General features: G+C 31.7%; 1 protein-coding gene and 1 long non-coding RNA gene across 5 annotated transcripts in view; one reads left to right on the top strand and one right to left on the bottom strand.

The window, feature by feature from the left end:
• Nucleotides 1-1,895: 1,895 nt before the first annotated feature.
• The window catches only part of LOC127724371 (N-fatty-acyl-amino acid synthase/hydrolase PM20D1.2-like), a 35,901-nt gene continuing 11,903 nt past the window's right edge, over nt 1,896-25,893 (bottom strand). Inside the window, exons 6-11 of one of the 2 annotated variants that reach the window (XM_052231334.1) lie at nt 24,137-24,212; nt 23,592-23,653; nt 19,691-19,769; nt 16,107-16,178; nt 13,816-13,981; nt 1,896-3,739 (exon numbers count right to left, since the gene is read on the bottom strand). In XM_052231334.1, coding sequence (XP_052087294.1) covers nt 3,510-3,739; nt 13,816-13,981; nt 16,107-16,178; nt 19,691-19,769; nt 23,592-23,653; nt 24,137-24,212 — 685 coding nt within the window. In that variant the 3' untranslated portion in view covers nt 1,896-3,509. Of the gene's footprint in view, nt 3,740-10,477; nt 12,473-13,815; nt 13,982-16,106; nt 16,179-19,690; nt 19,770-23,591; nt 23,654-24,136; nt 24,213-25,893 lie in introns of those variants that run through there. The other variant, XM_052231328.1, reaches the window with a different exon arrangement.
• LOC127724433 (uncharacterized) lies at nt 5,770-6,745 on the top strand. Of its 3 annotated transcripts, none has more exons than XR_007992506.1 (3): nt 5,770-5,805; nt 6,555-6,643; nt 6,688-6,745. It is a non-coding gene; the product is annotated as an uncharacterized LOC127724433 (long non-coding RNA). The 3 variants fall into 3 exon arrangements; XR_007992505.1 differs by lacking the exon at nt 5,770-5,805 and adding an exon at nt 5,838-5,893; XR_007992509.1 differs by lacking the exon at nt 5,770-5,805 and adding an exon at nt 6,343-6,378.

Below are 25,893 nucleotides of genomic sequence, written 5' to 3'. Positions count from 1 at the left end.
CAAATATTCCAGACCTGTATTAAATGTAGATCAATATGGCACAAATTTTCCAGACCTGTATTAAATGTAGGTCAATATGGCACAAATATTCCAAACCTGTATTAAATGTAGGTCAATATGACACAAATATTCCACACCTGTATTAAATGTAGATCAATATGGCACAAATTTTCCAGACCTGTATTAAATGTAGATCAATATGGCACAAATTTTCCAGACCTGTATTAAATGTAGATCAATATGGCACAAATATTCCACACCTGTATTAAATGTAAATCAATATAGCACAAATATTCCAGACCTGTATTAAATGTAGGTTGAGATGCCACAAATATTCCAGAACTGTACTCAAGAAATAACAGAAATTTAATAGAAAAATATTTACGAACTTTAATGTCCACCTACATTATCTACCCTAACAATGATTAAGTCCTTCTAAGATGAATTTTAAGTCATGGTTCCCAGTATTTTACAGACATATAACTAAAGACTGTTAAGGGAAAAATCATTGACTTTTCATTCAAAAATGTTAACAAATATAAAATAATCAAGTGAATTCACTTAAGTACATGTAACAGATATCGGTCAAGGTGACCAAAAGTCTCCAAACTGAGTTGTATGATATGAGAGGATTGTAAGTGGTGAAATATCAATGATATGTAATGGTTAATGAAAGGTAGCAGGGAAAGGCAACATTTGAATATCGTTGATACAACCTGGGACTATAATACTTGTAACAGTGGTCATCCAAGATGCAACAATTAAATGTATAAAAATTATCAAATCATTAAACACAAACTAAGGTCACTCAATGTAGTTTAGCTTTTTACTGTATAAATAGGATTATATTTCTTAAATAACACTGGACATTATGCAAACAACAATTAATATCATCGACAACCCATCATTTTGAGAAGGCAGCTAATCAAACTCATACATGTACATGGACAGTCAAGAAGAAATTAGTATAACCTAGCAACATATGGATGTAGGGGATACAATATTATAGCACCATTTTCTAAGCTTAAAAAAGTTCTATAAATTTACTTAGTTGGTGTGACCACAAACTATAGTACTTCAAATCAAATTTCAAAATGTTTAACCTATCATTAAACAAAGCTTTAACCTATTACATTGCATGTACAGTGTGATTTTATGTGAGTTCTGGTTTAACTGAGGATATCCTTAATTTAATCTCATATATTGGAGGTGAAAAATACATACATAATACAGGATATATGTTAAGTTAATCATGAAATCTAGGATTATAAAATTATAATATAAGATGCTGTTGACAATACCTCAGTATTGTATCAAAATGAGGTAACTTAAACCATATTTCATTATGGTATCAAAATGGGCAATTTAAACCATACCTCAATATGGTATAAAAATGAGTTAATATAAAGCATGTCAGTATGGTATCAAAATGAAGTACTTAGATCATACTTCTTTATAGTGTCAAAATGAGGTACTACAACCATACATCAGTATGGCATCAAAAATGAGGTAGTTAAACAATACATTAGAATTGTTTAAAATAATGTATTGTTTAAAAAATGAGGTCATTTAAACCGTACATCAGTATAATGTCAAAATGTATCAAAAATGAGGTACTTAGACCATACATCAGTATTGTACCAAAATGAGGTAAATCTAAACCATATGTCAATATGATATCGAAATGAGGTACTTCGATCATACATCCTTATAGTGCCAAAATGAGGTAAATCTAAACCATATGTCAGTATGATATCGAAATGAGGTACAAAAAATGTACTTAGATCATACGTCCTTATAGTGTCAAAATGAGGTAAATCTAAACCATATGTCAGTATGATATCGAAATGAGGTACAAAAAATGTACTTAGATCATACGTCCTTATAGTGTCAAAATGAGGTAATCTAAACCATATGTCAGTATGATATCGAAATGAGGTACAAAAAATGTACTTAGATCATACGTCCTTATAGTGCCAAAATGAGGTAAATCTAAACCATATGTCAGTATGATATCGAAATGAGGTACAAAAAATGTACTTAGATCATACGTCCTTATAGTGTCAAAATGAGGTACTTAAACCATATGTCCTTATAGTGTCAAAATGAGGTACTTAAACCATATGTCCTTATAGTGTCAAAATGAGGTACTTAGATCATATGTCCTTATAGTGTCAAAATGAGGTACTTAGACCATACATCAGTATTGTATCAGAAATGACGTAATTTACACCATACTTTAGCATAAAAAGGAGGTACTAACACCATACATCAGTATGGTGTCAAAATGAGGTGTTTAATAATACTTTAGTATGGTATTAAAAAAAAAGGTACTTAATAAGATTATACATCAGTATGGTATCAAAAGAGGTAATTGACATATGGTTTCAAAAATGAGGTACTAAGACATAAGATCACAAGGTAATTTAGATCATATGTTATATGTTAGTATGGTGTCAAAATGAGGTACTTAGAACGTATGGTATCAAAATGAGCACTAAGACCATAAAAAATTGAGGTAAAAGACTCATACAAAAAGCTAAAGAAATAAAATTCCTAAGCCAGTATCATAATAATGACAAACAATTAATAAAAATAAAAAATAAAACAACAAGTATAGAATATCAACATCAAGCTATGCTACAACAAATAAAACACTTAAATACCAAAATTTCATGGCACTGACAGAATGGAGAGTGGTGGGGAGTTGGTGACAAAAGCTGACCAAAAAAAATAGAAGTAAATGTGTGACTTGCAAACACTTGTCATACACAAAGCTCTTGTGAAGTAATGACATAGCAAAATTAGATTAGAATGGAATGTACATTGTGATGTTATTGACTGTGTGTGAAAAAATTTACACTTATCCAATAGTGATCTATAACAAAGTTCATTATAAACTCCAATTATAATACATAATTTTAATAAAAACCATAATTTGGCATCTGTAACAATTCACTTCAAAATGAGGATGTGACCAAAAACTAACCTTAAACCTGATGGATGAATTAACACACAGAAGCACAGACTGAAAAACATATTCCCCTCTACTATGGTAGGCAGGGCATAAAATACTCTACTCTTGTTTTTGACATTTTGTTAGATATTCAGAATCCTCTAATTTTATCAATGTGGTGCCAATAAAAATTTTGAATGCTAACACCTACTTTTCTTTTCATAGTTTTGTTACATCTAGTTTAAAAAGCCATTTTTAAATCTTTTAAAATCCTTGTTAATTTTTCATAGTTTTTGAAAGAAAAAAGGTGCCAATGTTAAAGTCTGCCAGGTGAGCTAATAAGTCTACGCATTTATCATATATGAAGATCCATCAGGGGGCAGGGGCTGGGACTCCTGTCCCCAAAATCCGCCTCTGTTAGTTGCTTTTTCTGAACTAAATTAATACAATATAGAAACAGAACTGGAAAAACTATAAAAAGTAAGTTGTAAAATTAACTTGTTCTTCATCAAATATATGTGACAAGTCTATATTGGTAAGAAATACCTGTATTTTACAATTCGTCACTATGCTGATGTATATTTATCAATGAACTTTGATCGGCATTGGTTATCACATGGTAATAAAAGTTAATAGCTTGTTCATAATTCTTTTTTGATATTCTCTCATTGATACCATGGAAACGTTTTTCATCACCAAGAAACATAACTGTTGGACAGAATCTGTAGATATTTTTAGTAAACATTGCATAATGTCTAGTATCGGTATTACCCATCAACAATCCTGTAAATATAAGATAGTATTATATAACATAACTACTTCAATTTTTTTTTTCAATAGTTTTATTATTTATGCATGTTTTATGTTTAATTATTTCAAAAAACAACAATCTAATTTTGCTTCAAAAGAGTACATAAATGTTATAATTGTAGAAAAATAATAAAACCATTAGAATTTCAGTATATTTCAGAACAATTTAGACACAAATATGCAGAAATAAATGGGGATGATTCCCCCGCTTGCATATCATATAAATTTATAAAGGGACATAACTGAAGAACTGTAAAAGTGATGCTACCAAAATTTGTACTTGATCTGAGTTTTGTGGTAACTAGTATTAAGTATAAGTTTCATAACATTGGGTTGAGGCAAACTTAAGTTAGAGAACGGAAACGAAAAATGTAAAGGGGCATAACTCTAGAACAGTTAAAGTGACACCACCAAAATTCAAACTTGATCTGTATTTTGTGGTAATAAGCATTGTGTATAAGTTTCATAACATTTGGTTGAGGCAAACTAAAGTTAGAGAACGGAAACGAAACATTCAGCAATTTTTCCATTTGTAAAGGGGCATAACTCTAGAACAGTTGAAGTGACGCCACCAAAATTCATACTTGATCTGTGTTTTGTGGTAATAAGCATCATGTGTAAGTTTCATAACATTTGGTTGAGACAAACTAAAGTTAGAGAACAGAAATGAAAAATTTGTAAACGGGCACAACTCTAGAACGGTTAAAATGACACCACCAAAATTCAAACTTGATTTGTGTTTTGTGGCAATAAGCATTTTGTATAAGTTTCATAACATTTGGTTGAGGCAAACTAAAGTTAGAGAACGGAAACCAACTTTGGGACGTACTGATGGACAACATAGACAAGTGTAAAAATTAATGCCCCCTCCACTAAAGTTAGAGAAAGGAAACCAAAAATTCAGCAATTTTTCCATTTGTAAAGGAGCATAACTCTAGAACGATTAAAGTGACGCCACCAAAATTCAAACTTGATCTGTGTTTTGTGGTAATAAGCATCATGTGTAAGTTTCATAATATTTAGTTGACGCAAACTAAAGTTAGAAAACGGAAACGAAAAATTCAGCAATTTTTCCATTTGTAAAGGGGCATAACTCTAGAATGGTTAAAGTGATGCCACCAAAATTCAAACTTGATCTGTGTTTTGTGGTAATAAGCATTTTGTATAAGTTCCATAACTTTGGGACATACATACCTACGTACGTACGGACGGACAAGGGTAAAACTTAATGCCCCCTCCACTACAGCGGGGGATAAAATAGAATAAAGCAATTGCAAAACAAACCCAGTGATAATTCTAATCAGAAGGACACATTTGAGGAAAAGAGGATGGAATTATGATTACAACAATTGGAACATATCCACTTTTGAGCATTCTAGAAAAGCGCTTCGAACGCATGAAATTTATAACATGTTGTGTTTTATTTTTTACAGCACTGGGTTGATACCTCTGCTGGTGTACTATCAGTCTTTCTAAAATTGCCCGTTTATAAATTTTGAACTTGTAAAGAAACTAAGGTTTCAACTCCCTCAGGCAAAGTTGACCTTAGATGGATTTGGCTATTTTTTTTAGGTCCTTTTTAGTCATATAGCTCTTCAACTGTTTCAGTTCTTATACATTATTGGCTTTCAAATATTAGGGTTTGAACTATCAGTCCCTGAGGGTATTATCAGCTCAGTAGTCAGTACTTCGGTACTGACACGATTTATAACAAGCCTTTCAAAAATTGCCTGCTTATAAATTTTGAAATTGTAAAGAAACTAAGGTTTCAACTCCCTCAGGCAAGGTTGACTGACCTAAGACAGATTTGGCTATTTTTTTAGATCCTTTTTTGTCATATAGCTCTTTAACTGTTTCGGTTCTAATACATTGTTGGCTTTCAAATATTCAGCTTGGAGCGTTCCTGGTGAGTTAGTCTTTAAGTTTATGTACTGTCTATAGATTTATACAGGTAGATTGACCCTATGTTTATGTACTATCTATAGAATTATACAGGTAGTTTGTCCCTATGTTTATGTACTGTCTATAGATTTATACAGGTAGTTTGTCCCTATATTTATGTACTGTCTATAGATTTATACAGGTAGTTTGTCCCTATGTTTATGTACTGTCTATAGATTTATACAGGTAGTTTGTCCATATGTTTATGTACTGTCTATAAATTTATACAGGTAGTTTGTCCCAATGTTTATGTACTGTCTATAGATTTATACAGGTAGTGTGTCCCTATGTTTATGTACTGTCTATAGATTTATACAGGGTAGTTTGTCCCTATGTTTATTTACTGTCTATAGATTCATACAGGTAGTTAGTCTTTAAGTTTATATATTGTCTTTAGATTTATACAGGTAGTTTGTCCCTATGTTTATTTACTGTCTATAGATTTATACAGGTAGTTAGTCTTTAAGTTTATGTATTGTCAGTAGATTTATACAGGTAGTTTGTCCCTATGTTTATTTACTGTCTATAGATTCATACAGATAGTTAGTCTTTAAGTTTATGTATTATCTGTAGATTTATACAGGTAGTTTGTCCCTATGTTTATGTACTGGCTATAGATTTATACAGGTAGTTTGTCCCTATGTTTATGTACTGTCTATAGATTTATACAGGTAGTTTGTCCCTATGTTTATATACTGTCTATAGATTTATACAGGTAGTTTGTCCCTATGTTTATATACTGTCTATAGATTTATACAGGTAGTTAGTCTTTTAGTTTATGTACTGTCTATAGATTTATACAGGTAGTTTGTCCCTATGTTTATATACTGTCTATAGATTTAAACAGGTAGTTTGTCCCTATGTTTATGTACTGTCTATAGATTTATACAGGGTAGTTTGTCCCTATGTTTATGTACTGTCTATAGATTTATACAGGTAGTTAGTCTTTTAGTTTATGTAATGTCTATAAATTTATACAGGTAGTTTGTCCCTATGTTTATGTACTGTCTTTAGATTCATACAGGTACTTTGTCCCTATGTTTATGTACTGTCTATAGATTTATACAGGTAGTTTGTCCCTATGTTTATGTACTGTCTATAGATTTATACAGGTAGTTTGTCCCTATGTTTATATACTGTCTATAGATTTATACAGGTAGTTTGTTCCTATGTTTATATACTGTCTATAGATTTATACAGGTAGTTTGTTCCTATGTTTATATACTGTCTATAGATTTATACAGGTAGTTTGTCCCTATGTTTATGTACTGTCTATAGATTTATACAGGTAGTTTGTCCCTATGTGTATGTACTGTCTATAGATTTATACAGGTAGTTTGTCCCTATGTTTATATACTGTCTATAGATTTATACAGGTAGTTAGTCTTTTAGTTTATGTACTGTCTATAGATTTATACAGGTAGTTTGTCCCTATGTTTATTTACTGTCTATAGATTTATACAGGTAGTTAGTCTTTACGTTTATGTATTGTCTGTAGATTTATACAGGTAGTTTGTCCCTATGTTTATTTACTGTCTATAGATTCATACAGGTAGTTAGTCTTTTAAGTTTAAGTATTGTCTGTAGATTTATACAGGTAGTTTGTCCCTATGTTTATTTACTGTCTATAGATTCATACAGGTAGTTAGTCTTTAAGTTTATATATTGTCTTTAGATTTATACAGGGTAGTTTGTCCCTATGTTTATTTACTGTCTATAGATTCATACAGGTAGTTAGTCTTTAAGTTTATATATTGTCTTTAGATTTATACAGGGTAGTTTGTCCCTATGTTTATTTACTGTCTATAGATTCATACAGGTAGTTAGTCTTTAAGTTTATATATTGTCTTTAGATTTATACAGGGTAGTTTGTCCCTATGTTTATTTACTGTCTATAGATTTATACAGGTAGTTAGTCTTTAAGTTTATGTATTGTCTGTAGATTTATACAGGTAGTTTGTCCCTATGTTTATTTACTGTCTATAGATTCATACAGATAGTTAGTCTTTAAGTTTATGTATTATTTGTAGATTTATACAGGTAGTTTGTCTCTATGTTTATGTACTGGCTATAGATTTATACAGGTAGTTTGTCCCTATGTTTATGTACTGTCTATAGATTTATACAGGGTAGTTTGTCCCTATGTTTATGTACTGTCTATAGATTTATACAGGTAGTGTGTCCCTATGTTTATATACTGTCTATAGATTTATACAGGTAGTTTGTTCCTATGTTTATATACTGTCTATAGATTTATACAGGTAGTTTGTCCCTATGTTTATGTACTGTCTGTAGATTCATACAGGTAGTTTGTCCCTATGTTGATGTACTGTCTATAGATTTATACAGGTTGTTTGTCCCTTTGTTTATATACTGTCTATAGATTTATACAGGTAGTTTGTCCCTATGTTTATGTACTGTCTATAAATTTATACAGGTAGTTTGTCCCTGTGTTTATGTACTGTCTATAGATTTATACAGGTAGTTTGTCCCTATGTTTATGTACTGTCTATAGAATTATACACATAGTTAGTCTTTAAGTTTATGAATGGTCTATAGATTTATACAGGTAGTTTGTCCCTATGTGTATGTACTGTCTATAGATTTATACAGGTAGTGTGTCCCTATGTTTATGTACTGTCTATAGATTCATACAGGTACTTTGTCCCTATGTTTATGTACTGTCTATAGATTTATACAGGTAGTTTGTCCCTATGTTTATGTACTGTCTATAGATTTATACAGGTAGTTTGTCCCTATGTTTATATACTGTCTATAGATTTGAACAGGTAGTTAGTCTTTAAGTTTATGTACTGTCTTTAGATTTATACAGGTAGTTTGTCCCTATGTTTATTTACTGTCTATAGATTTATACAGGTAGTTAGTCTTTACGTTTATGTATTGTCTGTAGATTTATACAGGTAGTTTGTCCCTACGTTTATTTACTGTCTATAAATTCATACAGGTAGTTAGTCTTTTAAGTTTATGTATTGTCTGTAGATTTATACAGGTAGTTTGTCCCTATGTTTATTTACTGTCTATAGATTCATACAGGTAGTTAGTCTTTAAGTTTATATATTGTCTTTATATTTATACAGGTAGTTTGTCCCTATGTTTATTTACTGTCTATAGATTTATACAGGTAGTTAGTCTTTAAGTTTATGTATTGTCTGTAGATTTATACAGGTAGTTTATCCCTATGTTTATTTACTGTCTATAGATTCATACAGGTAGTTAGTCTTTAAGTTAATGTAATATCTGTAGATTTCTACAGGTAGTTTGTCTCTATGTTTATGTACTGGCTATAGATTTATACAGGTAGTTAGTCTTTATGTTTATGTACTGTCTATAGATTTATACAGGTAGTTTGTCCCTATGTTTATATACTGTCTATAGATTTATACAGATTGTTTGTCCCTATGTTTATATATTGTCTATAGATTTATACAGGTAGTTTGTTCCTATGTTTATGTACTGTCTATAGATTCATACAGGTAGTTAGTCTTTAAGTTTATGTACTGTCTATAGATTTATACAGGTAGTTAGTTTTTATGTTTATGAACTGTCTATAGATTTATACAGGTAGTTAGTCCCTATGTTTATGTATTGTTTTAGATTTATACAGGTAGTTTGTCCCTGTGTTTATGTATTGTCTATAGATTTATACAGGTAGTTTGTCCCTATGTTTATGTATTGTCTATAGATTTATACAGGTAGTTTGTCCCTATGTTTATTTACTGTCTATAGATTCATACAGGCAGTTAGTCTTTAAGTTTTTGTATTGTCTATAAATTTATACTATTAGTTAGTCTTTAAGCTTATGTATTGTCTATAGATTTAAACAGGTAGTTAGTTTTTATGTTTATGAACTGTCTATAGATTTATACAGGTAGTTTGTCCCTTTGTTTATCTGCTGTCTATATGTGCAGTCTATGGGTTTACAATTAATCACTGTCATGTGAAGTCTGTAAGTTTCTTGACATATTCTTGAACTAGACAACTGTCATTACAGCACCAGAATCTTTGACAAACAAGACGATTCCAGTTTTGAAAGTATAATTTTCCTCACCTTAGCAGCAATATACCAACTTCCCCCATGTATAGAGTATACATTTCTCAACTCAGACAATATTCAAGAGCTTGCAGCTGCTACTCAGATGTTGTAAAATGTCATCAGTGTCTGAGCAGAAATTTGAAGAGTGAAGGATACTCAGAGAAATTCTTGTAATTTTTCTAAAAAAAGTTCATCAGAAAGTATGAAGACCTTATAGATAAATATTCAGTGTCTACTTCACAAATCATACAAGATGGTCTTGTTTATCTTGCTATAAAACCAGGTTTAACCCACAATTTTTTTTTTAAATGCCTGTACCAAGTCAGGAATATGCCAATTGTTTTTCATTAGTCTGTTGGTTGATATAGTCTTAATGTTTGATTTTGTCAGTTTTTATGAACTGTAACCCTTTTAAATTTACCTTGGAGTTATGTATTTTTGATAATACTTTTTAAATATTCATCACTGTTTATGTGCAGTTGTAAAGCAAAATAGTGTTCTATGAAATGTCTCACAAGACAATATTTCATGATAATGTTTATTGATATTTTGTCCCGTAGAAAGTTTTGTATTATTGGGCAATATTTCATATATTGATAGTAATGAAATTTTGTCTAATGAAAGGGAGGTTATCCAAAATTACATTTTGTGTATATTGAGACAATATTTCATGGATTGAGTGTCCTGAAATTTTGTCTTATGAAAGGAAGGTAATCAAAAATAATATTTTGGACGATATCTTTTTTTTACTTTATTGAGAATAGAAAACATATAGTATAAGTGATTGTCAATACTTTACTTATACCTAAACAGTACAATATGGTAAAATAAACATGACTTTAATCATTAAATGCAAATTTGATAAGCTTATGATAAAATATATATTTGTTTTTTATATAAAATAGTTGGCTAACAAAATTTTTTCACTTATATATATAAAAATGTGCATGCTTCATGCATGTGTACTACTATAAATGAGAATTATTGGATGCGGCGTCAAGTTATACACATACATTTGAACTTTTGAAGAAAAATATTCCAAAGATTTCAGAAACACTCTCACAATTTCATGGTGTTCAATTTCCCAGGGAAGACATACTTTGATTAGAAAATATTGTCACGGATAGTAATTCACAGTGAAATATTGTCCCAAAAGAACCTGACAAAATTATTAAATTTTGTCCGGCAGACAATATTTCACAGGGGAAATTATTCAATGTTACAATCTATTGAATAAGAATTAATTACTGTTTATGTGCAGTCTATGGGTTTCCTAATCATAACTGTTAATGTGCAGTCTATGGATTTACAATTAATCTCTGTTTATATGCAATATATAGGTTTACAATAATCAGTGTTTATAGGCAATCTATCAATGGGATTACAATAAGCACTGTTTATAGGCAATCTATCAATGGGTTTACAATAAGCACTGTTTATAGGCAATCTATCAATGGGTTTACAATAATCAGTGATTATAGACAATCTATCAATGGGTTTACAATAATATCAATGGGTTTACAATAATCAGTGTTAATAGGAAATCTATCAGTGGGTTTACAATATTCAGTGCTTATAGGCAATCTATCAATGGGTTTACAATAATCAGTGTTTATGTGCAATCTGTGGGTTTACAATAATCAGTGTTTATGTGCAATCTATCAATGGGTTTACAATAATCAGTGTTTATATGCAATCTGTGGGTTTACAATAAGCACTGTTTATGTGCAATCTATCAATGGGTTTACAATAATCAGTGTTTATGTGCAATCTGTGGGTTTACAATAATCAGTGTTTATGTGCAATCTATCAATGGGTTTACAATAATCAGTGTTTATGTGCAATCTGTGGGTTTACAATATTCACTGTTTATGTGCAATCGGTGGGTTTACAATAAGCACTGTTTATGTGCAATCTATCAATGGGTTTACAATAATCAGTGTTTATGTGCAATCTGTGGGTTTACAATAATCAGTGTTTATGTGCAATCTATCTATGGGTTTACAATAATCAGTGTTTATGTGCAATCTGTGGGTTTACAATAAGCACTGTTTATGTGCAATCTATCAATGGGTTTACAATAATTAGTGTTTATGTGCAATCTGCAGATTTACAATTAATCAGAGTTTATGTGGAGTCTAACGATTTACAATTGAATCACTGTTTATGTTTAGTCTAAGGATTTACCATTTATCACTATGTTTAAGTGGAGTCTAATAATTTATAATTGAATCACTGTTTATGTGTAGTCTATGATTTTTCAATTCATCACTATGTTTAAGTGCAGTCTAATGATTCACAATTCAATCAATGTTTATTTATACTATGGATTTTCAATTCATCACGTTGTTGAAGTGCAGTCTAATGATTCACAATTCAATCAATGTTTATGTGCAGTCTATGATTTTTCAATTCATCACTATATTTAAGTGCAGTCTAATGATTCACAATTCAATCAATGTTTATGTGCAGTCTATGGGTTTACAATTCATCACTATGTTTATGTGAAATGGACAAAGTACTCTTATCTGCATTAACAATTATATGATAGTAAAAGTTTATAGCTTGTTCATAATTATTTTTTGATATACGTTCATTTACACCATGAAAACGTTTCTCGTCACCAGGAAACATTACTGTTGGACTAAATCTATAGATATTTTTTGTAAAGTCTTTATAATGTATTGTGTCAGTATTGCCAATCATCATTCCTACAAAAAACAAATATGTCAAGTTGCAGAAATTTTCTATATTCAAGAAACTACAGAAAACAAGAATTTTACTTTCACCCGAGCTGAAACAGAGAAATCCACGACAATCTGAAAGATTTAGGATAGATAGAAAATGAGATACATGCATGTAGTAGATGAGGATCAAGGAAAAAGGGGCCACCAACAAGACAACTGCTACTTGTAAAAAGTCTAAATATTGACCATATATCTAGCTCCATAAAGGCCCCCATCCCCTAAATCTGCCTTTTTGCAGGGACAGCAACATTTCTTTATTTATTTATACATCTTCCACAGTCGAGCATCTCTTGTTAAGAGTCATTATAAGTGCTGCAAATTGCAAATAATTTTTAACATAACACTTTTGTGTAAAAATGGCTACTGATTTGATGCTGATGTGGTGCTTCTAAATCATGAATCTTGATTTATAACTGACTTATAACATAAGTGGCAAAAGTCTTGCTTTGACATTGACCTGGATGACTCTCACAATCACAATACCAACATGGATGACTCCGCCTATTACAACTAAATAAGTTATTCTTTGGTATATTTTCATTTTCTTTTGAGGTCCCTTTTAGTCATATAGCTCCTAAAGTATTCAGGTATTCATACATCCTTGGCTTTCAAAATTTTGACATTAGAATTTTCCTGACGAAGGTAAATCCAGAAATGTGCTTTGGACGCACAAAATTCATAAAGTGTTATTTTTATTACATAAGTCTTGCTATTGTTACATAATAAAGTGCCTGAAACTGTATCATATAAATATATGAATAATGCTGGAGAGTAACAAATGTTGTTTGATAAAATATCCACATAGAAACCAAGGTTTTAGCAGGAAATTCACAACAATTTTCTTGATGCTATGAAAGAAAGACAATCTAAGTGATGACTGGAACTGTGATGACAGATGCTGATCCAGGATTTTGAAAAAGGAAGGGCCCAATTAAGCCAATCAACTTTTGAAGTGGGACATGCTATAAGTCTATGCATTAACCATATAGTAGCTCCATAAGGGGGTCTGGGCCCCCTTCCCTAAATCTGCCTCTGGATAACATATATCACAAACTGATGCTTAGCCTGGTTGTAAAAATGTGTCCTGATTTGATACTAAATCATTCAAAACAGTCCAGAGATACTGACCTGCTGCCTAGGTGACCTAGTTCAGACTTGTCTGATTATGACTTTGTGCTGTGACAGAATTAGTCAAAATCTGTCTGATGACCTGTTGCTGACTTTGTCCTGTGAAGGTATTAGTACATATTTGTATAATACTGACCTGGTGCTGTTAAGGTATAAGTATATATTTGTATGATACTGACCTGGTGCTGTGGTGGCATTGGTCCAGATTTGTCTGATACTATTACTGATTATCTGGTAACCAAAATCATTTTCTCCAGAAGGAGAACCAGCTGCAGCTACCATAGAATCTTCAACTGATATTTGCACTCTGTCATCATTTATTACAGCTCTGTCATAATCCATTATCTAAGAAAAAACGAGTTTAAATCTCAGACATGATAATTGTCAGGTTTTAAAGTGAGTGTTCTATTATATTACCAGTATCTTAATCCATGCAAACACCTGTCAAAACTATACCTTTATAGATAAATCAATTTTTTTCCCAAAATGAATTATCTTATTTAAAATTCGTAAGGGTTCCGCGGAACCCAGTGTCTCGCCTATTTTTGCTGTTAATCGCAGGCTCAACAAAAATGAGGAAAAAAATTAATAAAAATATTCCTCTCTATACTATCTTTTGATTGTAAGTAGCTTCTGTCCTAGTTTGGTAAAAATCCAGGATAGTTTATGAATCTAATAAATGTTTTAAAAACTTAAACTGCAGACTGTATGTAATGTTAACTGGAAGAAAAACTAAGTCCATTTATAAGTAAAATACGGAAAAAATAGAACAAAATTTTTTACAAAATTTCCTTCTAGATACTAGCTTTTCATCATAAACAAGCTTCTGTTCAAGTTTGTTACAAATCCAGGATATTTTAAGAAAGTTGTTAAAATTTTAAAAACTTCAACCACAAGAGTGAATGTAATGTTAACTGGCAGAAAAACTGAGTCCATGTATAAGTAAAATACTGAAAAAATGGATTTTTTTTTTTTACAAAATTTCCTTTTGAATATTATCTTTTGATCATAAACAAGTTTCTGTCCAAGTTTGGTAGAAATCCAGGATAGTTTAAGAAAGTTATTAAAATTTCAATAAACAGCTGCGCCATGAGCGCATGATACGCTCGTCGACTTGTGTGTGAATTTTTATGCAATAAGCATAAATAGTTTCTGACATACGGCGTGACATGCGAAAACCCCCTTTTTTTTTTACAAAAAACTCAATATCTCTAAAATAAAATTTTGAACCAAAACCAAAAAGTATACAGATCTTGAGATTAATATAACTAAGAAGTGTGTAAAATTTTAAGCAATAATCATAAATCGTTTTTGAGATACGGCGCGACATGTGAAAAACCCCTCCCCCTTTTTTTACAAAATACTCAATAACTCAAAAATAAAATTTTGAATCATCACCAAAAAGTATACAGATCTTAAGATTAATATAACTAAAAAGTGTGTAAAGTTTTAAGCAATAATCATAAACTGTTTTTGAGATACGGAGCGACATGTGAAAAACCCTCCCCCTTTTTTAACAAAATACTCAATATCTCTAAAATAAAATTTTGAATCATCACCAAAAAGTATACAGATCTTAAGATTAATATAACTAAGAAGTGTGTAAAGTTTTAAGCAATAATCATAAACTGTTTTTGAGATACGGCGCGACATGTGAAAAAAAAACACACACCTGTTTTAGTTACTAAGTCCCGTAACTCAAAAAGTTTTAATCTTATTTTCACCAAAAAGTATACAGATCGTTTGACCATCATAAGAAACAACTATGTTAAGTTTCATGAAATTTGGATAAGTCATTCTCAAGTTACGGTGCGACATGTTTACGCCGGACAGACAGACGGACGGACGCCAGACATTTGTATAACATAATACGTCCCGTCAAAAATTTGACGGGCGTATAAAAACTTTAACCACAGAGTGAATATTTGTGGATGCCGCCTATGACGACGATGGAATGTAGGATCACTATGTCTCGCTTTTTCGACAAAAGTCGAAGGCGCGACAAAAATGCAATATAACATTTTAACAGTGTTCAAGTAAAATAAAGGCCAGAAAATTACTTTATTTCTGTTTCAGTGCTAGAAGAACATTGTTTATTTACCTGAGAATCAGAATATCAATGTTTATTTGCAAACTTCTACACCACCCTTATTTTTCAAAAAGAAATCTCCTTCAAATTGCCCTTTGAAGTCCACCACCAAAGGTCAATAAGTCAAATAGATAATTTCTTGTCAATTTTGATTAGTAGATTTGTATATCATGAGCATTCGTGCCGGGTGAATTCTGTGACTTTATCTCTATTTTACATATCTTTCTCTAGGATATTTTGTGCTGGGTGAATTCTGTTGTTTTATCTCTAGTTTACATATCCCTAGAATACTTTGTTATGGGTGATTTCTGTAGTTTTATCTCTTATCTTACATACTTTGCGCGGGAGAAATTCTGTGGTATTCTCTCTTATCTTACATACCTCTTGAAGGCTTTGTGCTGGGTGAATTCTGTGGTTTATATAAGCTGTAGCATCAGATGGTAATACATTAGTCTGAAAGAAAGAAAGAAAACACAATCTTAATAAAAAGATACACAAAAAATAGTGTTGTCCTAGTCTCATGTTTTTCCATAGAACTAGCAAAATCTTTCTTCAGTATTCATAACAACCAACAAAATTCAATTCATTTTGATAAGATGGCACTGTTTTTTGTTTTACTTTCATTGTCTTTCATCAAACACAAAAATCATTTATGCTTGAAACTCAGTGTTGTTTAATGTTATTAACAATGCTGATTTGTAAATTTGTTTTTGACAAATAAATACTTTAGATGCCACCAAATCAACATATTAAATGAGGATATATTGTATTGGGCCATCAATTATCAATACCTTCTACGTCCAGAGAACATTTTGGAAATAACCCCTCAGGAACAAAGATTGTGAAAGGAGCTATGTTTTTCACACAATCTGAACCAAGTGATAGAGCAATATTTAGAAGGACTTTCATTCACCATTCCTACAATGTTCAGTTAACTTAACCAAGTATATTCAAAGAAGATAAAGATGTGATTTTCCAAAGGATTACAATGAGAAATTTGTGCCATCAACTATGGTGTTTGCCACTGGATCTACATAAAAGGAGGATCATTTATAGAGGAACACCCAATCATCAATGTCCTTATAATAAGTTTGGAACATTTCACCCTGTTGTTGTGGAGGAGATATTTCAAAATTGGTTAATAAGAAATAAAGATTGCCTCTAACTGCCATGTTTATTAGTGGATTGGGCTGAATTGAGGACTTTATTTTTCCATAAAATGGAAAACCTTCAATACATTATTCCTTTTATCTTTGGTTCAAAAAGAGAGGTGACAATATCAATAAACTCATCATAGATACCAGGATTAAATTTTGTATTTACGCCAGATGGGCGTTTCGTCTACAAAAGACTCATCAGTGACGCTCGAATCCAAAAAAAGTTTAAAAGGCCAAATAAAGTACAAAGTTGAAGAGCATTGAGGACCAAAATTCCTAAAGGTTTGGCCAAATACAGCTAAGGTAATCTATTCCTGAGGTAGAAAAGCCTTAGTATTTCAAAAATTCAAAAGCTTTGTAAACAGTTAATTTATAAATATGACCATATCAATGATAATTCATGTCAGCACAGAAGTGCCTGACTACTGGGCTGGTGATACCCTTGGGGAATTAAAACTCCACCAACAGTGGCATCGACCCAGTGGTTGTAAATAAACTCATCATAGATACCAGGATTAAATTTTGTATTTACACCAGACAGGAGTTTCATCACAAAAGACTCATCAGTGACGCTCAAATCAAAAAAAGTTAAAAAGGTCAAATAAAGTACGAAGTTGAAGAGCAATGAGGACCTAAACTCATAAGTTGAAAACGAACAGACAATGCCATAATAAAAAAAAAATTAAAAGACAACCAACAGTATACAAAACACAACATAGAAAAAGACTAAGCAACACGAACTCCATCAGAAGCTGGGAGTGATGTCAGTTATACTAAAGGGTAAGCAGATCATGCTCCCTATGTGGCACATGTTTAACTAAGCTGGGTGGTTTAAAGAGAATATGATTTAAATCCAACCTGTCAAAACATATGACACCCAGAGGACTATGAACGCAAATAAATGCACTAGTTCACTCATGCTAAATGATGACAATAGCTCTCTCTTTCAGGCCAGATGAGCTCGAAAAAATTTGGGTTAATATCGAAATCAATGAAAATTCTCAAGTACAACTAAGTGGCTTTTCTATATTCTAATCATAATTGCTGAATTGTCTGTTTTTGATGCTAAGTTTTATTCTACCCTTAAAAGAAAAGTACAAATAAAAAACTAGAGGCTCTCAAGAGCCTGTGTCGCTCACCTGTATTTACTGATGCTTTGGTAAATCATGTAAAATAAGGTTAAAATCATAATTAATAGTATTAGATATTAGATATTATAATGATATCTAAGATAATAACAAAAAACTGCAAAATTTTTCTAAAATTACTAACTCAGGGGCAGCAACCCAACAACGTGTTGTCGGATTCATCTGAAAATTTCAGGGCAGATAAATCTAAATCTGATGAACATTTTTGCCACCTGTCAGATTTGCTCTAAATGCTTTAGTTTCAGAGATATAAACCAAAAACTGCATTTTACCCCTATGTTCTATTTTTATCCAAGTCGGCCATGATGGTTGGAAGGCGGGGTCATCAGACAAATTTTTTAAACTAGATACCCTAATAATGATTATGGCCAAATATGGTTAAATTTGTCTCAGTAGTTTCAGAGAAGAAGATTTTTGTAAAAGATTACAAAAATTTACGAAAAATTGTTAAAAATTGACTATTAAGGGCAATAACTCCTAAAGGGGTCGACTGACAATTTTGGTCATGATAACTTATTTGTAGATCTTACTTTGCTGAACATTATTGCTGTTTACAGTTTGTCTCTATCTATAATAATATTCAAGATAATAACCAAAAACTGCAAAATTTCCTTAAAATTACCAATTCAGGGGCAGCAACCTAACAACAGGTTGTCAGATTTGTCTGAAAATTTCAGGGCAGATAGATCTTGACCTGATAATCAGTTTTACCCTGTCAAATTTACTATAAATGCTTTGATTTCAGAGATATAAGCCAAAATCTACATTTTACCCCTATGTTCTATTTTTAGCCATGGCGGCCATCTTGGTTGGTTGGCTGGGTCATCGGACACATTTTTTAAACTAGATACCCTAATGATGATTGTGGCCAAGTTTGGTTAAATTTGGCCCAGTGGTTTCAGAGGAGAAGATTTTTGTAAAAAGCTAACGACAACAGACAACGACGACGACGATGACGGACGCCAAGTGATGAGAAAAGCTCACTTGGCCCTTCGGGCCAGGTGAGCTAAAAACTGTTGACACAGAGATATCTCTTGATTGTGTTGAAATTTAAATCAAAGTTAAACTGACCTAATCACAAACTTTAGAATGTAAAAATATACAAAAGTTTCAAAATCAATAGACCATGACTGAGGTGTTATAATAAAGCCAAATAATCTCAATCGATATTAGATGTGCTAATGTTGATACAACTGCACATCAAATATCATTGATTTTTTAAAAGTGGTTCCCCTTTAACTGACCTTATCACAAACTTTTGACATGTAAACTATGCAAAAGTTCCAAAGTCAATGAACCATGATTAAGGGGGTGGGGCTAAAATATCTCCATGGAAATGAGATGTGCAAATTCTAATACAACTGGATATAAAATATAAGTGGTTCATCTAAAACTGACCTCATTACAAACTTAAACATGCAAGCTATGCAAAAGTTTCAAAGTCAATAGACAAGGACAGAAATAATCTCCATTTAAGATATGCTTATGCTACTATAAAATAATCACAAACTTTAACAAATTGTTGACTCCACCACTGCCACAGGAAACAGAATGCCTCAGTCTTGCCCACTATATCATAGTGGCAAGACAAAAAATAGACCAAACAATGCCCATATCACATCTGGTTCTTTTAACTATTTTTAGACTATTATCTTTTTACCTTGACTCCTCCATTAAACATAGTTACTGATGTCACAGTTCTAATAATAGCATTTGTTGGTGGTTTCTGTGAAAAAACCCTGAAAATAACAAGAATCAAATATAACAAAATCAAGGACATCTGCATTTCAAATTATCAAGTACATACAAAGTTAATTTGATGTCTCCTTTCAGTCTCTTTATGAGGGGGCGGACAGGGAAAAGGGAGACAGGGAGAGAAGGGGTGGGAGAAAGGAGAGAGGGGGCGGGAGAAAGGAGAGAAGGGGCGGGAGAAAGGAGAAAAGGGGGTAGATAAGGGAGACAAAAATGTTTATAAAAAAATAATAAAAGTGAGTCGGAAATTGATTATTTTATTAAATTAGATAATACAAAGCTTGAAGAAAGTGCTAATAAATGTCATAGTAGGCTTAATGAAAACGACCTCATAAATACGCCAAGCGTTGTCACTTATTCAATCATAATGATCTCTTATATACGGAGAAAGACTAAAAACTAACAGAATATCAATGATTGTATTCTGAATCCGTGCATTTATAGAAACAAACATGTTACCATCCCTGTTTTTTAGATAAATTGCGTCAAAGTTGACCGATATGCAAAGAATTTGACAGAAAGGGATGACGCTTCTGCATATCACATGACGTTTTTTTTAGGAAAGGTACATATTCTTAATCAAGTATACTGTATGGTGTAAAGTTTGTAAACGTGGGATTTTTTTTAATGAGTTTGCTCATTTTAACATTTTGATAATATATAAAGGCACCTTACAAATTGTATTCAAAATTTCACTTAAAAAGACAAGTTCAACATTCTGTCAGTCGTGAAAAATTATACAATATAAAATCCTGAGAATATATATGCACTATCTATATAAGTAAAACACTCAGCGCAAATATAAAAGTTCAAGCTTGAAATTGTACATGTAGTCGTAGAAGGAGTAAGCAGGGCTATGTATTCTGCGTGCATTTATATATTTTCAAAATGCCAAATTAAGCAACCTGACATTTAAAACAAAAAACAAACAAAAATCCTGACAATATGCGCACTTTTGGTATATATACTAACACCTGGTACATAATTTAAAGTTGAATCTTAAAAACTTAGCAATAAGAAATAAACTGAATAAACCCTCAGTTATATATACCAAGTCAGGGACGGGCGGTCATATGGACACGGGTAAAACAGTATGCTTCCGGGACCAAAATATATATTAAGCGTATCTGGTGATGGTCTATTTTATAAGGCATTTTGTGACAAAACATAATATTGTCTTTGATAGAAAGATGTCTCATAGGCACTACATCTCCTTATTTCATAATGGTTTGAGTTTTCTTCTGAAATACGAGTTGTTTAAAGACTAACAAATTTGTACCTTACGAGATTGACATATGTTTGTATTATAATTAATATGACTAATGTTGTGAACGTGTGATGTTATCATTTAATAGATTTTATACTTACTATAGTAAATATACTTATTAACTTTCAAATTCAAGAGACCAAATTATTTTTTCTAAATCTACAAATTAGCAGTATAAAAATTCTCGTCCATCCTGCATTTGTCCTGTGTTATCTAGATGTCTTTGGTTTTTGTGTGTCGTTACTTGGCCAGTTGCAGTCTTATTGGATCTCCCATATCTCCATTTACAACACTTTTATTTAACATACATACTTGTATATGTACTTGTTATAAAATCTCTTTTAAAGATCGTAAATACCCTCTGACTTTTTCCGACGCTCATGGAGTCATGTCAGCAATGTGTCCATCCCCAAAAAGACACCTTTGTTAATCATTTATGAATCGTTTTGACTCACCGTTTTATGAAATGGTGCATTTTTCATCATCTGTACCTGTACAGCATGTCCAGCTCAAACAAAAAAAAATACAACCATTCCTGTACACCGAAGCGTAAATTAACTTGAACCTATATTAAAATCAATCAGGTCCAGGACCGATCCAGTATATCTTATTATAATCCTTCGTAATTAATTCCATTTTCTATGTGCATATATTTAGAGTCATTTGGAGCTGGTAAACTCAGCATATGATACATATTTCTTGTTGTGGAATACATTTTTCAGAATTTATTTTCATATCTTTTTAAGACATTCACATTTCCATGCTTGTAGTATAATTATTGTGTGTGTGTATTTTTAGAATAGAAATCCAGATCTGGTCTGTGTTTCTTTTACTAAACGAGGTGTTTCGGTTATGGTCATGTATACGTAGGCCTATCCTCATGAGGTATACTTCCGAAATCATATCGAATTTCTTCTAAACAGTCCAATAACAGATATTATTTTCTTCTTATTTAGCAGCATTTGGATTTCTGCTTTAAAAAAAAATCATCGGGAAACGGCGTGCATCAAACTCAGTTGCAAAGTCAATGCAAACAGACAGCTTAACAGTCAGTGAAAATAATATTGAGGTTCTTGAAGCAGAAGAAACAACACTTTTATCTTGTGAAAGGACAAGACAGGGACTAGTTATCAAAAAAGGCAACAAATTGATCGATTTTTATTAAAACGAGATTTCCAAACATTAGTTTTTTTCATATTTGAGGTCGGGAGACAAGAAAAAGGGGGTGGGAGAAAGGAGAAAAGGGGTGAGAAAGGGGGCGGGAGAAAGGGGCGGGAGAAAGGAGAAAGGTACCCCCCTAAGAGTTGATGCAATATTTAAAAGTACCTTATTTGGCATTACATTGAGAAAATTCAACAAAGGGCCTCATTTTGAAAAACTGATAATAAAACTATCTACTCCCAAAACGGTAAAGATATACATGTAATAAGATTTTTAAAATTCATTATATTCACAATTTCATTTTCAAAAAAATGAAGTAATGCGTGACAACATTTTTAAAGGTTACAATTTTTCGCCGTGTTTTTGCATGCACTGTTTTTTACTCAAGAAATAGTGTCATATCTCTTCTTTTTTCTTATGGTATACTGATGATGAGCTAACAAACCTTTTCTTCTTTTTATTTGCATGATTCTTGAACTTGCATTTTTATGTGAATAAAAATAGGATGTGACCATGAGATACAGATGCCCCTGCTTGAAAATATACGGCAAATTTTGCAATTTTTCAATTTACAAAGGGACATAACTCAAGAAAGGCAAAATTGATATAAATTGAGGAATAAGTGACTGTTGACTTTTACCATTTATAAATGTAGACATTTATCTGATTCCTTGTAAAAAATTATAGATGATACTTTTTATAATTCAATAACAAGAATGACAACACTGTTAGGATCTGTAACAATAAGTGTAATGTCTATATAAGCTACTTTCAATATGGTGGCACTGCAACTCAAATTGTATCAAAGTAAGCACACTTCATTGACATGTATTAAATTGATTTATATTTTAATAGTCTGATTAAACTCAAAGCAATGAAAATGTCTTATGAACAGTTCTTTGCTAAGTTATTGACAGATTTGTTGGTGTTATGACTTATAAAGGACTTCTGATGAAGTAAACAGTCCTTGCATGCATTGAAATGTCATTCAGGCCATAGTTATCAATCAATGCTGCAGTCTCTATGGCAGATAATCCCTCAGAGGATGGCCAAATCAGAAAATCACTCAGAATACCAAAAGGGATTATATTGCAGACTTTGCAAAAGGCATGTGAAATCCATATTGTTGATTTCAATCAGTCACACTTTTCTTCTTATGCAGTGCAAGAACCTTTTTTAATATGATAATTCGTCTATTTTGATCATTTGTTTCCCCACTCTGACATACAGCCAGAGGAATACAACTCAAAAATTGCAAATAAGTTCAAATCTTTGCTTGTTTACAATGCCGATTAATTGGGAGAGGAAAATGTAATAACAGGAAATACTGATAACTTATAAATCTACAAGCTTGTGATACCTGAACCTTACAAATACTTACCAAGAAACAATAGGTCCAAACAACCACAAGTTAGACATAACAATCCTGGCTGCTAGTGGCATCTACAAAATACTAAATATCATACAAAAAAAAATTTGAATTATTCATAGCTGGATCTACAATTATTTTTATAAAGAAATACACCTACTGTGGATTAATTTATTTTAGTGTGCTCCAATTTTTGTGGATTGAGGAAAAATTGTATTTTTGCTAATATTTGCAATTGGTTTGCTGGATTTGACAAAGTCTCAATACAAGCATATAGAAAATTTATACTTTGCTGATCATTTAAAATTCTGGTTTATCCACAACATCCACAAAAACTGGTACCTTACCATGATTGATACATGTAATTTAGAGAATTGATCTTTTATATATTTATAAATCTGTTGCTAGTAAAATGCTTAAAAGATATTTCTGAGGATCAAAATTATTAGGTTTATTAAGTGTTTTTCTGATAACTTATTTTAGTGGTGTTGCCAAATTCAAGGCTTTTCCAACTTTTATCGTCCCAGCCTTTATTATCTCATTACACAATAATATACCTCATGTGCCAAATGTTCTAACATTTCTTTCTCTGGTCCATACCCTAACATACTTGGCAGTGGATTATCTTCTATCCTACAATTATAATAGATATAAGTATAAGATAAAATGCTCAGCAGGGCGCAACTTGGTATGACCGCGGAGGTTGAACCCTGAACAGTTGGGGTAAGTATGGACACAACATTCAATCTTGATACAGCTCTGAATTTGGATTGGGATTTAATATTTGACACAGCATAGATTTCTGACACAGAATGATTGTGGTCTAAGAACTTGAAAATTTGAAATTGGACATTTACCTATTATGGTCCAATATCCCCAATCTAAATACATGGTTAGATTCAGCATATCAAAAATAAAATGCTTCGCTGGGGCGCAGCTTGATACGACCGCAGAGGTCGAACCCTGAACAGTTGGGGCAAGTATGGACACAACATTCAAGCTTGATACAGCTCTGAATTTGGATTGTTATTAAATATTTGACACAGCATAGGTTTCTGACACAGAAAGAATGTGGTCTAAGAACTTGAATTTTTTTAATTTACCTATTATGGTCCAATGTCCAAAATCAAAATACATGGTTAGATTCAGCATATCAAAGAACACCATATATTCAATTTTTGTTAAAATCAAACAAAGTTTAATTTTGGACCCCAACTTGGACAAACTTGAAAACTGGGCCCATAATCAAAAATCTAAACACATGTTTAGATTCAGCATATCAAAGAACCCCAAGAATTCAATTTTTGCTAAAATCAAACTAAGTTTAATTTTGGACCCTTTGGACCTTAATGTAGACCAATTTAAAAAACGGGACTTAAAATTAAAAATCTAAATACACGGTTAGATTTGGAATATCAAAGAACCCCAATAATTCAATTTTTGATGAAATCAAACAAAGTTTAATTTTGGACCCTTTTGACCTCAATATGAACCAATTTGATAGCGGGCCCACAAATAAAAATTCTAAATTCATGGTTAGATTCAGCATATCAAAGAACCCCATATATTCAATTTTTGTTGAAATCAAAAAAAGTTTAATTTTGGACCCCAACTTGGACCAACTTGAAAACTGGGCCCATAATCAAAAATCTAAATACATGTTTAGATTCAGCATATCAAAGAACCCCAAGAATTCAATTTTTGTTAAAATCAAACTAAGTTAAATTTTGGACCCTTTGGACCTCAATGAAGACCAATTTAAAAAACGGGACCCAAATTAAAAATCTAAAAACACGGTTAGATTTGGCATATCAAAGAACCCCAATAAATCAATTTTCGATGAAATCAAACAAAGTTTAATTTTGGACCCTTTTGACCTCAATATGAACCAATTTGATAGCGGGGCCTACAAATAAAAAATCTAAATACATGGTTAGATTCAGCATATCAAAGAACATCATATATTCAATTTTTGTTGAAATCATACAAAGTTTAATTTTGGACCCCAATTTGGACCAACTTGAAAACTGGGCCCATAATCAAAAATCTAAATACATTTTAGATTCAGCATATCAAAGAACCCCATATATTCAATTTTTGTTGAAATCAAACAAAGTTTAAATACTGGACCCTATCTTGGACCAACTTGAAAACTGGGCCCATAATCAAAAATCTAAACACATGTTTAGATTCAGCAAATCAAAGAACCCCAAGAATTCAATTTTTGTTAAAATCAAACTTAGTTTAATTTTGGACCCTTTGGACCTCAATGTAGACCAATTTAAAAAACAGGACCCAAAATTAAGAACCTAAA

The sequence above is a fragment of the Mytilus californianus genome, unplaced genomic scaffold (genome assembly GCF_021869535.1).
Source record: "Mytilus californianus isolate M0D057914Y unplaced genomic scaffold, xbMytCali1.0.p SCAF_1, whole genome shotgun sequence".
Classification (NCBI taxonomy): Eukaryota; Metazoa; Mollusca; class Bivalvia; order Mytilida; family Mytilidae; genus Mytilus; species Mytilus californianus.
The sequence above is the reverse complement of the archived record's forward strand: the minus strand, read 5'-3'. Positions and strand labels throughout refer to the sequence as shown.